This window comes from Medicago truncatula, chromosome 6, assembly GCF_003473485.1.
Source record: "Medicago truncatula cultivar Jemalong A17 chromosome 6, MtrunA17r5.0-ANR, whole genome shotgun sequence".
Lineage (NCBI taxonomy): Eukaryota > Viridiplantae > Streptophyta > Magnoliopsida > Fabales > Fabaceae > Medicago > Medicago truncatula.
This window is the reverse complement of record NC_053047.1, coordinates 28,261,013-28,275,024: the sequence shown is the minus strand read 5'-3', so window position 1 is coordinate 28,275,024 and position 14,012 is coordinate 28,261,013. Positions and strand designations below refer to the sequence as shown.

Genomic DNA, 14,012 nt, shown 5'->3' with positions numbered 1-14,012 from the left:
TTTGGTAGTGATACGAGACACCTCATTGATGATAGAGTAGTGATATTTGAACAACTCATTTTAGAAAACTTATGTGACAACTTCTTTTTCTCTCTTTTGATTGGTCAAAAGCAATGGAGAGAGACAAAGGAAGAGAGAAAATAAGAGTATAATATAAGTAAGAGAGAAAGTTGTCAAGAAGTTATCACAAAATGGTTGTACATATATCATTTCTCTTGATGATTTGGTCTTACTTTCTAATATTTATTAGAATCTTTATTTATCTCTATTTATGTCTTTCTATAACATTAATCTCACTCTCACTATTCCCCTCTCAAGGTGTAATAATCACTCAAAGAAATCTGAAGCAACATATATTCGCTTTGACTCTAAACACAGTCCCAATTAAGCTTAACCATGTCAGATCAAAGCCATCAAACTTCACCACCATCTCAAACCATTGATCCTTACAAACATCTTAATATCATTCGAACCTCCAACAACACAATCACTCGCCTACACCAAGTTCCATACACTTCCCCTTCATCTGATCCAACACTTCCAATCACAGTTCTCACCAAAGACATCACAATCAACCAAACAAACAAAACATGGGTTAGATTATTCCTACCCAACAAACCAATTTCCAATGATCATCACAAACTACCTCTCATTGTTTTCTTTCATGGAAGTGGATTCATAGTAGCAAGTGCTGGTTCAACTATGTTTCATGATTTCTGTGTGAAAATGGTTGATGAGATTGGTGTTTTTGTTGTCTCTGTTGAGTACCGTCTTGCACCGGAGCATCGTTTACCTGCAGCATATGATGATGCTATGGAGGCTTTGTTTTGGATAAGGAATAGTGATGATGAGTGGTTGAGATGTTATGTTGATTATTCTAAGTGTTATCTTATGGGAAAAAGTGCTGGTGCTACCATTGCTTACCATGCAGGTTAGTAAAATCATTTTCTATTAATGATTCAAAATGTCACATCTTGTTTTAATTAATTAGTGATGAGATGAGGTTTATTGAATTAGTAGTGAAAACTAATTTGTGTAAAATTTATCTTACTTGTGCACCGTAAACATTAGTTATTAATAATGTTGTTTCAAACGTAATTGGGTTGGTATAGTGGTATTGGCTTGAGACTTGCGACTGTACTTCTCTTAAAAGTTTTGAATAAGGTTCGATTCTCTCTGGTGTCGATTTGGGTGAGCGAATTACCAAATTTAGCTTCTTAAAAAAATATTATTTTAATTTTATGCCCAAAAAATATTATTTCAATTTTATAAATAACTGATATTATAAGAATTGTTGGGAAAAAAATATATGACAATGGTTTACAAGATTTTCCTTTTGAGAGGATGGTTTACATCTACTATTTAATAAAATAATATTCTTCCTTTCCCTTTATTTATCAATATTTTTTATTCTTTTAGCCAAAATCTTAAAGTTATTCGTACGCCAAAAAAGAAAAAACATAAGAGTGACTCATTGATATATATACCAAATTTAGCTTTTGGTAGTAGGTGTAAATGTAATTCAACGAATGTGACTCACTGACCTAGATGATGCTACTTGTCGAACTTCTCATCAAGTAGTATATATATGATACATTATCCCTAGCTAAATTTACGAGAATAGATTCCTAACCTTTTGATCCAACTCTAGCTCCCTAATCGATGCATATGGAAAAATATTAATTGAAAAACGTTAACCTTCAACCGAATTTTAGAAAAAGTCAATAAAAGTCAATAAAAGTGAACATTTAACTTTAGAAGGTATTATTTTTGACAATTGCGCGTTGGGTGGAGGAACATTTAACTTTAGAAAAAGTCAATAAAAGTGATAAGGTTTAGTGGGTATCCATTGTGATAAGATGCCTAGTCGATCTCAATGATATTGCTCTCTTGTCAAATTAAACTAAAATTCAAGAAAAGTCATCATGGACTAGTATTTGTTTTGTATATGGGGGCACGTTAGTTGAAGTAGAAGATTTTTTATGTTTCTATTTTGGCTTAAATAGGGATGAACGATATATTAAAATATAGGTCATTTGAATTTTCGTCCCTGAAGTTACTAATCTTTTCAATCTACCCTGCAAATATTAATCATTTGACTTTTGGTCCTAATTACATTTGATTAGTAACTTCAGGGACGAAAATTCAAATAACCTATATTTGCAGGGATGAAAGACTTATTTAAGTAAACCACCTCGTTCAATCATCACTTGCCACATGGGCACCATGTTGCTAATGACAGTCCACCTCAGCAAAAAAACCCAATTAGGACCAAAAGTCAAATGATTGATATTTGCAGGGGCAGATTGGAAGGATTAGTAACTTCAAGGACGAAAATTCAAATGACCTATATTTGCAGGGACAAAAACATATTTAAGCCTTCTTTTTTATAAATGTATTTCACCAACAATTTTATATCATTATATTTTAACAAAATTCAATTATTTTTATACAATTTTTTAAATGTGATCTATAAAAACTAAAGAGAGAAAATAAGATTTCTTAATCGTCATTTCTTTAGACTATATTAACATTTTTGCTCCACAACATTAGGGCTTATTTAGCTTGGTGTGTTAAATAAGTAAACATGTGCCAATGTGGACGCTCAAGCAAATAGGGGGAGAAAGCGAAAAGCAAGTATTTAAGTTTCTTTCTGAATAAAAGTGTGGATAAAAACAAATAAATCAAATTTAGCCTTTGGTGGAGCTTTGTTTTTAGGGTAAATATTCATAGACACCATTTTAATCCATCCATTCCTTACACCACTCTACTGTGGCAATTTTTTTTTGTCTTATTCAAACAAAATAATATAAAATATAATCTAAATACATTAAAAAAAATAGAAAATAAAAAACTAGTTTATGTCACTTCATCCTCCCACCCTCCCAGCTCTATCACTTCTTCTTCTTTCTTTCAATGCAGCCTACCTCCGCCGCTGCCAGCGTCGGCCTCACCTTGCATCGCCGACCGTCGTCCCTTTCTTTGTCCATCTTAGATTTATCAAATTATCTTCTCTGTTTTATTCCTTAAGATCTGTGTGCTTCTTGCTATTTTAAGAGGTTGCCTTTTCTGTTTTTTCTGGGTTCTGATGGTGGTCGGTGGCGGAGGAGAACGGTGGTGGTAGTCGGTGATGAAGGACGATGGTGGTGAAAGGAAAGTAAACGTCGGAGGGGAAAGGTGCAGAAACAAACAGCAGAATGAAAACAAAAGGAAAGTTGCAGAGGAGAGAGTGAACGGCAGTGATAGGCGGTGCAGGCGGCGGTGAGAGGTGGTGTGTGGTGGTGAGAGAAGAGAGTGAGTGATTGGTGGTGGTTGTGTTTTGTTGGTGGTGGAATGGTTTTGTTGGAAAATGACCGAGGATAGAGAAGAGAGAGGAAGAGGTGATAAGATATTGTATGACAAATTTATCCCTTATTTTTTGTTAATGGACAAAATTGTCCTTTCCACGTGGGGGTGTATGGAATGGTGGTAGCCACATAAGGTGGTTTGTCTATCACTACTCTTGTTTTTATTGGTGTTTACAATGTATGGTGTATGTTTGAATTTTATTTCGGTGTTTCGTCTATATACGGTGCTCTTTACGGCTCCATCCGTATTTAAATATAAGCAAAGATTATTTTTTAGGTTTATTCATTTAATGATGTATGTGGTCCATAATATGGATCACATACATCACTAAATGAAATGGACCACATACATCATCAAATGAATGAATCTAAAAAGTAATGTTTGCTTATATTTAAATACGGAGGGAGTATATGTAGTTTCTATCTTGTGAGTCTCTGTTTGTCTTGTGCATAGATCTGGTGTTTAATAAAGGATTAATAATGCTTTACCCCTGTAATATAAGTTATTTCCAGTTTTCTCGCTGTAAAATATATTTTTTTGAATTTCATCCTTGTAATTTGAAGATTTTTTGGTTTTGGACCTTCATAGAAAATTTCACTCCCTGTAATTTAAGCAAATTTAGGTTTACCCCCTTGTAATTTGAGTAAATTTTGGTTTACCCCCCTATTAATTTGAGCAAATTTCGGTTTACTCCTGCCATATCTTCGATTTTGTACCGTCAAAATTCTTGAAGGTCCAAAACCAAAAATCTTCAAATTACAAGGAAGAAATAAAAAATAAAAAAAAATTACGGTGGATAAAACACTATTAACTCTTTAATAAATGTTGCTCTTGAAAAAAAATTACACACGCCAATTGTTTCAGGTCTACGGGCAGTAGAAGTTGTGAAGGATCTTGAGCCACTTAAGATTCAAGGGTTAATATTGCGCCAACCATTCTTTGGTGGGAAAGAAAGAACCAAATCTGAATTGAAGCTTGAGAATGATCAAATCCTTCCATTATGTGTTACTGATTTAATGTGGGAGTTAGCACTTCCAATAGGTGCTGATCGTGATCATGAGTATTGCAATCCAAGGGTTGGGAATAGTTTTGAAAAGTTTGATAAGATAAGGGACCTTGAATGGAAAGTGTTGGTGAGTGGAAATGGTGGGGATCCAGTGGTTGATCGTGAGAAAGAGTTGGCACAATTGATGGAGGAAAAGGGTGTTCATGTTGTGAAAGACTTTGATGAAGATGGTTGTCATGGAATAGAGTATTATGATCCATTGAAGGCTAAGAAATTGATTGAGTTAATTAAGGGTTTCATTTCATAATATGGTTTGGCAAGGCTAATATGGTGAGAAAGATATGTATTTTATCTCTCAAATAAAATGTGTGTTTTATGTTTGCTCTCTGTTGTAGACATTATTGTGATATCAGTATCACTAATATAATAATATTCGATATTATAATAACTAATATTTTTTTAATAAAAATTAATCACATTTTTTTTTAAACAAATAGGGAGCAAGAGCTACCCAAGATATATATTAATAAAAGAGAAAAGTTAAAAGATTTTTTTTTCCGATAAACTAAAATGAGTTTAAACAGCAAAGAGAGACCGAGAAATTCCAACGTCTTATGTATCTCAAGAAACCTATACATGTCATCAACTTATAATATATTAAAAAAAGGAAGAGTTTATACAAGAAGGGGGCCAAAAGATAACCCTGAAAAAACCCGCAAGCAAGAGAAAATAAGAAAAATGAAAAGAAGAAATAAAAAAATGGCCCTAAAGAAAATAAGAAACGATATAAAATACAAAAGGGGAGAAAAAGCAAAGAAAAAGGTTGTGTTATGGACCGGTCACATGACTACTCACACATTTACAAGTGGCATAACTCGCACTGCCTTACGGCTCTGCACTCAAAGGAGCACGTCAGCTTGCATGCGTTGTGCCACATAGGAACACGCTTCCTTGCTGAGATCACGCTACACGTGCCCTTCTCCGCCCCTAATCACACGTCGCATAACCCAGAGATGGTTATGCCATGAGCGTGTCTATATATGGGTGAACTTGCTTCACCCTCAAGGTACACAACACTTTTCACAACACTTTTTATACTCTCTCTTTCTGTTCCATTACTGACTTGAGCGTCGGAGTGCTAACGTGTCTGCAAGCACCTTTCGTTCCATCGCGAAGACTCATCGCCGCCGCATCGGAAGCCATTACCGACCATCGGAGCATTCTCTGCCACCGTTGCGACTCAATCGTTCTCACCAAACAGATCAGGTTGGATAAAAACCAAACCCCATTAAAAATAAGAGATTCTAAAACAAAGAAAACATTGCATATTCCTTGTACAATCTTCTCTTGCATCTCTCTGAAAATATTCCCACCAAGTTAGAGCTTGTACATTGAGCCCTGAGTTAGCCATTTTCTCTACACAACGACTTCCTTCCCTCAAAATATGGGAAATCATGAATTTCATACTCTTTATGATTTGCAAATTATAGTTCCACCATCTATTTCTATCTTCCAAGGAACTATATCAAATATAAGAGAAGGCCTTTAAAATAAGCAATGACTCAGTTTCCAACATAAGGTTAGACCATCCTTTTGCTGAGACTACTTCAATTGCTATCATGGCACACCTGTGATCTCAGCAAGTAAAGGATTTCCAACATAAGGTTAGATTAATGGATATTGGCATTTCTGTGATTGTAAAAGTTCATGGCTCAAACGACATTTGGTACGGATTTTACTTTCGAGCGACCTTTGGAACACCCTGCTACAGCTTTACTTTACATGTTTGGGGAAGTAATCGAAACTGGGATTTGGAAGCCTACAACAAGTCCTCATTGCGCCGATATTCAAAAGCAGCGTACTCACATGTGTTTACAGTCTGAAAGTGAAGATAGTGATGGTATCATCCCACATCCACAACAATATAGGCATAGGACAAAAGGAGAATGCGTTATTGCAAATACGGCTCTCGTAAGCAAGGTTGTCAAAATTGGGACTTTACTTCAGGTCGAAAGGGAATAGCAAAATTGGGACTCGTAAAATCGCAATCAAAATTGAACGATTTTACTCAAAGACTTTTGTAGAATCGATATAGGAAATTGTAAAATCGCAATCAAAATCGATGGATTTTACCCAAAAAAAATTAGGCTTAAATGCTCATTTTGTCCCTTAACTATTTAATTGGTATCGCTTTGGTCCTTTAACTAAAAAAAAGATTGTTTGAGGATTTTAAGTTTTTTTTTAGTCCCTTCTGTTAGGTTTCCGTTAGTTTTAATAAAAAACGTTAAATGTGGACACGTGTCACCTTGTCATTGGCTCTGAGATTATTTTTTTTTTACAAAAAAAAATATATATTTTAAAAAATAATATTTTTTTTGTAAAAAAAAAAAAAAAAAAAACTCAGAGCCAATGACAATGTGATACGTGTCCAGGAGTTAACTTTTTTTTAAAACCCTAACGGAAACCTAACAGAAGGGACCAAAACGAGACTAAAAAAAAACTTAAAATCCTCAAACAATCTTTTTTTTAGTTAAGGGACCAAAGCGATACCAATTAAATAGTTAAGGGACCAAAAGAGCATTTAAGCCAAAAAATTAATACTAAATATAGATGGTATATAGTCATAAATGACTTCGTTTATAAGAAATCGTAAAATTGCAATTAAAATCGATGGATTTTGTCTATTTTGAGATTGTACTATGGATTTGAGTCGTTCAAGGTGAAGAAAGTCGCAAAATTGTGGAATTTAGGATTTTAGTTGGGATTTTGCTCGTAACAGGTAATTTTTGTGGTAGTTTGTTTGTGAGTTGAATTTTTCATTGATGAAAATGAATTTTAAAATATAAGAGAAATAAAATATAAGAGATCTGATAGTTCAGAAGATATGAAAAAAAGGACAAAAATTTATGAAAAAAGTATGTCAACCTATTTTCCAACCATATTATGTTTTACAGACTTCCATTTATTTGATATGTTTTAAATATTACATTGTAAATAGCAATTTATATTTATTTTTCTTTCTTAGAAAAAGGACCATTTTACAAAGCTCATTAGGTTTACATTTCTCTCTATTAATTTAGACATGTTTATTTCAGCATTTTAAAATAACTTCAATATAAGTTTTATGATGTGCCTTTTTGCCAATCCACATTGAATTAAGTAAAGTTGGTACTCTAACCCAAAAAATAAAGAAGCATAACATAAACAAAGACAACTAAACTGAGTTTAAGCACATTAACAAATTAGTTCTTTCCTGCCTTAAGTTAACCAACTTCACGTTTTTTTTTTTACCGGAAAACATACGTTGTGCAACAGATTTTCAACTTGATAGCTCTTTTGACAAAAACAACCGAAATGTTCGTAAAATCATTACAAAGCAAAGTACAATTTTGAACAATAAGCGCTATCTCAACAATCGTTGTGCGACAGAATTGCACCTTGTTATTAAGTCATTAAAAGAGTTATCAGCTTATCATTTGGAAATGCCTTTTGTGTGCTGTGTGATGGTAACTTAAAGTCAGTTTCTCATTTGTCATTGTGTGACGAGAATTTTGTATCAACTGTTCAGTTGGAGGATTTATTCATGTTAGCTTCTATCATGTTGGAAGTAGGCCGTAATAAAAAGGTGCGGAAAGGGTTCATTATGATCTGGCATGCCGATGTTTGGGTGTTGTAGAATTTTAGGAATTTTAAAGTCTTTGTGAATCAGTATTTCTCACCATTTGACATACTAGACAAGCTCATCATGAGATATAGTTTGTTTTGAAAACATAAGGTTTAAATGTATTTTTGCTTCCTAAAATTTGTATTAAATAATCGGTTTTGCTCTAAGTTTAGTCCTTAATTTTTATAGGTAATTAAAAAGAAGACTCTCCGCTCACATAGGGTTCTAGGACGATTTAGCTACTGCACTGATAACCTCATGGAATTTGCCATCCTTGTTCGAATCTCACTCCTTATTTGGACCATCTATATTATTATTCCTCCCCGTTTATGAATTTACGTGCTCACACCACGGAGACGCGAAAGGGACCAACCCTTTCAAAAGAAGATGACGACCGAATCACAGTTGAAGATGAAGATACCAGTGAATAAGAGGTTTTCCTATGATCTCTTGCAAGAAAACAGTGGAGCGATACCTCTTAACACGTGAGGGCTTCCAAGTAAAGGATGGTGAAGGCTTGGAGACTAAGCAATCCAGTAGAAGTGCAAGATCTGGAGAAGAGCCTGTACCTGATGCGATTCAAATCGAAATGAGATCTTGAAACTGTGCTCAGATTTGGTCAGTGGAGTTTTGGCATAAACATTTTGGTGTTGAAGCGTGTTTCAAGAACAGAGCAGCCTTCTGAGCTGGTGATTGGTGATCACAGCACTATAGTACACGTCGTTTGGCTAGTAGCAATAATTACACTATAAATACTCTATTCATACCTTGTAATTGACAAATTCAATTAATCAAACAAGTTTTTTTTTTTTTTTACACTTAAGATGATTTTTTTTTTCTTCCAGAAAGAGTAGCCATGAGTACTGCATAGTGCTAATACAATGAGAATTGAGAATTCCTCTACAATGTCGAAAACACAAGATTATTGAAGCAATTGTAAGTACTCAAAAATTATACAAATATGAAAAGTTAATACAAGTGATTCACCTGGTCTATATCTATGGTGGGAATATTTTTTGAGGATTGAAATCCATAAGTAGCATTAATCAGAGGGAAACAATGGCAGACCAACATAAACTGAATAATGCATATAGTAGAAAAACTAAATCATGTCCCATGAGCATAGCTCAGTTGGTAGGACAATGCATTATTATATGCAGGGGTCCGGGATTCGAACCAAGAACACCCCACTTATTCACCTTGTAAGGTGAATTCTAGCCACTAGACTACCTGACAAAAAAAAAAAAAAACTAAATCATAATTGATGCAGAAGGATCTAAGATAGATTGGACAGAAAGGCATCTTAAATCTAATGATCTTTCTCTTAAAACGTGAGAAGATTTCTTGATGCAAAAGTATCAGTTAGTTAAACACTTGAATTAGTTAAAGATGAAACTACTATTCATTTACTAACTACACAAAACACGTACCCTTGATTTCATGTTCACTTTGCCTTTGATTCCAACCTTATAATCATTAACTTCACCAACTCATCATAACTGTCTACTAAACACACACTCATACGCACACTAGCATAACAAACATAAAAATATCAATATAACAACATAGATCTATTTTCTAAAAAAATGGCTTTCACATTCAATACCATTTCAACAAAAATCTAACTAAACTACATAGATCTTCCAATACTAAATTCCTACCTTTGTTACGCTCATGACCCAAAAACTCCACCCTTTCGATGGTCTTCATAGCGCCCCTCCAACTCCAGCTGATTGGATTTCATGGGGAATAAACCCAATCACCTCAACCATTATATGATGATTGAGCTTATTCTCCATGAAATCCAACACCTTGAGCTGGTGGGGCCTCTAGTAAGATCACCGATAGGGTGAAGTTCATTGGGTCATAGGTGTAGTGGGGGTATGAATTTAGTACGACAAAGTTTATGCAATTTGCATAGTGATTAAACCTTTTCTAAAAGGAAAATGATTCATAGACACACTTTTTCTTGTACCCCTCTTATACACCTGCCCATGTGGATGGCAGCTTTGTAATTTTGTTAAAAAGGAAGGGGTAAAATTGAGATTTCACGTGCCATTTTCTCTGAACTCTTCTTTCTCTCCTCCATCCACCCCTCTCTCTCGTCTCTGTTGTCCTTCTCTCTTTTCTTGCCAGCTTCCGCCGCGGCTCTCTCTCACATCTACCCAAATCAGAATAAAGAACACAAATCCAAATCAAACCGAAAAAGGAAATGCAAGGCCAAAAAAAATGATGAATCTGAATGGGTAAACAAGTGTTATCCATCACAAGTTCTATCTTGAATCTAAAATACTTATTCAAAATGTATAATATGCTGGTTAGTCAGCTTCCATGGCTGTTAAGAGCCTTGTTTGGTCTGAAAAATACTGTTAACTCTAATTTATGTTATAGTTTCCATCCAATTTTTAAAGTGGTCTATCATCATTTTCTACCCGACCTCCGATCTCTCGTCGTCGGAAGATCTCGCGACCCAACGTTGGGGTGGTGGCTTGATCAAAGACCGGCGAGACCGTGGGCCGGAGGCAGTGAGGAAGACATCGGAATAGTGGAGAAGGGTGGGAGGAAAAAAAAAACTGGCGAAGGAGAGAGAGCGTGAGGGAAACATTATTTCCTTTTCATTTTTTTATTATTTTTTTATTCTTTTTAACATTTATTATTTATTAATGTTAAATGTGTGCCACATAAGGGGTGTAGAGAGAGGTTTGCCAGATACGAATGTTTATGTATCAGCTCTCTTTCTAAAATCGTAGATAAAAGAAAAGAAGAGAAATAGTATTCTAAGGTAAAGCCATTTTTTCAGAAGAAACAAAAAACAGAGGAAGAAGAGAGAGAGAGTGCAAACTATGTTGTTAGTGTTACATTGTTATTTTTAGGTTTAATGATGTGTTTCGTCCTTGCAATTAGGCGTCATTTAAAAATTAGTCCTTGTAATCGCTAATCCTGACAATTTACCCTTGCATTGTTTAATCATTTAAAATTTCGTCCTTTGACCAACTTAATAACTGCCAAGTCATCAAATTAGCAAAATGGTATGAGAATGGACAAAAATACCCTCTTCTTTATTATGAGAAGAAGATGAAGACAGGGGTAAAAATGTCATTTCACGAATGGATGACGAGGGTATTTTTGTCCATTCCCATGTCATTTTGCTAATTTGATGACGTGGCAGTGATTAAGTTGGTCAAATGACGAAAATTTAAATGATTAAACAATGCAAGGATAAATTGCCAGGATTAGCGATTACAAGGACTAATTTTTAAATGACGCCTAATTGCAAGGACGAAACACATTATTAAGCCTTATTTTTATATTTGTTATGCTGTGTATGTGTGTAGGTTTTTTTTTTTTTTAATAGACAATGAGATGGTGAAGTTAATGTTTTCTTCCTGCAATGTTTGTCTACATTGAACTTTTTGTGATGATAAAATAAAGTAAGAGTGATGAGAATGAGGAGGGGTGAGGTTAATTATATATAACAAATGGAATGAGAGAAGATCCATGAGAATTGGTTATCAATGAGAATATGTGTCCTTGAACCTTTCAATTCAACGCCCAAAGAGCGAGGGAGAGTTTGCTTTTAGGTTATGAATACGTAAACAGTGCCAGGTCCCATTATGGATATATATATATATATATATATATATATATATATATATATATATATATATATATACACGACTATGACTAATATATACGACTATGACTAATTGCAACGATTTCTACCATTAAATAGATGTTTTTGTTGCTAATCTGTTTTACTTCTATGGGTTAAATTTTAACGATAATATTAATCTCTTATTAGAAGACATGTTCTCTTTAATTCGGATCCTATCAAACCACTCATAATTATAATCACTTAATCAGTCAATTTGAAAAACTATTTCGTTGAAAGAATTAAAACAATCATTTTTTTCTTCGTATAAACCATTCATTTTACCCTTTTCCACAACAGAGAAGTGACAAATTCAAATGACACCGTTAGATAAATTTCACCTCTTCACTTAATTTTTTTTAAATTCCTTTTATGTTTAGAACTTCTTCTGATTCTGTTTTTTTTTTAATGAAATTTAGCTACACAAAAAAATTACGTTTTATTTTACTGAGGGTCTATTTTAAAAAGAGAACCGAGCCTCCTATTTCATAGGGAAGACCCTGATTTGATACTATAGTTGTAATCACCTATTGCAGGAACTCAGATTGGATAGCATAAAGTAAAATAAAGTTTCAATTAACATAAAGTAAAAGAAAGTTAAGAAACTAATAATTAGTTCGACGAGCAGAAAGTAAAATAAACTTTACTTTGAGAAAACTAGCATTTAAGAGTAAATAGGCAATTACCTCTTGAAATTGTAAGTTTCGTCAATTACCTCCCTGAAATTATCAAAACTTCAATTACCCCCCTGAAATTTCACAACGTTAATCAATTTACCCCCTCCGTCAAATTTTTCTGTTAGAGAACATGACGTTTTGCAAATACCCCCCCTGAAGTTTTGCACTTATGTGCAAAATGCCCCCTAAACTTAAAAATTTATAATATTTTTTTCTTAAAGACAAACAATTAATAGTTAAATATTAAAACTAATTATTAATTTTGGAATTTGGGAAAACTACATGCATATATACATCAAAATAGGCTTCAAAATGGAGAAAAATGTGTATTTTTTAAAGTGACAATAATGGCATGATTTGTGGATTAATTTCAAAGGTAAAGAAATATATATCTAAGTGTTTGACATTTCTCAATATGTGTTCCTCTATACATACCGATGACATATTTCATTTGCTGATGATTTGTGTCTTTTTTACATAAATATTACTTAATATGCTATATATGATATGTCGGTCTGATAGTATTGTGGTGTCAGCTATATTTATACGATGAATGATTGTCCCTGCCTGAAGCACATACAAAAAGTTAGAATGAATCGTTAATTGTTTGTCTTTAATATTGAATCGTTTAATTGTTTGTCTTTAAAAAAAAAAATAAGTTTTGCACATAAGTGCAAAACTTCAGGGGGATATTTGCAAAACGTCATGTTCACTAACAGAAAAATTTGACGGAGGAGGTAAATTGATTAACGTTGTAAAATTTCAGGGGGTAATTGAAGTTTTGTTAATTTCAAGGGGGTAATTGATGAAACTTACAATTTCAGGGGTAATTGCCTATTTACTCCATAAATTAATCACCAGAAACATCCTAAAGAACATGTGGTTCACCATGCATGCAATAATGTTTTTATTGATATTATTATAAGAAAAATGCTAAATGGAACGATAGCATTTTCGTGCCAAACACACGAATGCGGTATCGTATACGACGCTTTTACCACTGAAATTTTCAATCAGCAGGTCATGGCTATGTTGGCCATATACACCTAAAGTCTGGCTTAGACAATTGGTCATATCATGGTTTTAGCATCCTTTAGGAATCATTTTATAGTCCTTTGTGTCATTTTAAGTTTGTTTTAGTAGAGTTTAGCAAAAAGTGAAGAAATTAACATTGCACTCAAAATATACGAAGTACATTGAAACCGGCTCGAATTCACCCTAACCAGACAACTCTAGTCGTGCTATGCTTTTTACAAGAGCAATGAAGTTGTCTCTTAGGTATAACCATCACAGACGCTACGTTGAAAAGAAATAAGGAAAAGAGTACTAAAATTCTTTAACCGAAATCGTAAATATATTAAATGACAAACGATATCTTGAACATGTAGTAGAACCATTAGATTTCGAAAGTATATACTATAAATGCAACAAAATTCAGTATATAAATATGTCAAGTATAAACGGAAGATGCTAAATAATAAGTGAAAACTAATGCCTATTTTTGTTTCCAAACGTCACTCCATGAATCTGAAGAGGAAAGACAGCAGAAAATGACATCAAGATGGAAAAACTTGCTGTGTGGAATATTACATTTAAGATGAATTTTTTTCCATGAATACTGCATAATGCTAATCCAATGTGAAACCATCTAGCCAAAGGAGCACT

At 33.8% G+C, this 14,012-nt stretch overlaps 1 protein-coding gene across 1 annotated transcript; it reads left to right on the top strand.

Moving 5' to 3' along the window:
* Nucleotides 1–268: 268 nt before the first annotated feature.
* Nucleotides 269–4,802, top strand: LOC25497206 (carboxylesterase 1). Its single transcript, XM_013597070.3, has 2 exons — nt 269–931; nt 4,213–4,802. The coding sequence occupies exons 1-2, from the start codon at nt 397–399 to the stop codon at nt 4,659–4,661; spliced, it is 984 nt and encodes a 327-aa protein (XP_013452524.1). The 5' UTR covers nt 269–396; the 3' UTR covers nt 4,662–4,802.
* The last annotated feature ends 9,210 nt before the right edge of the window (nt 4,803–14,012 follow it).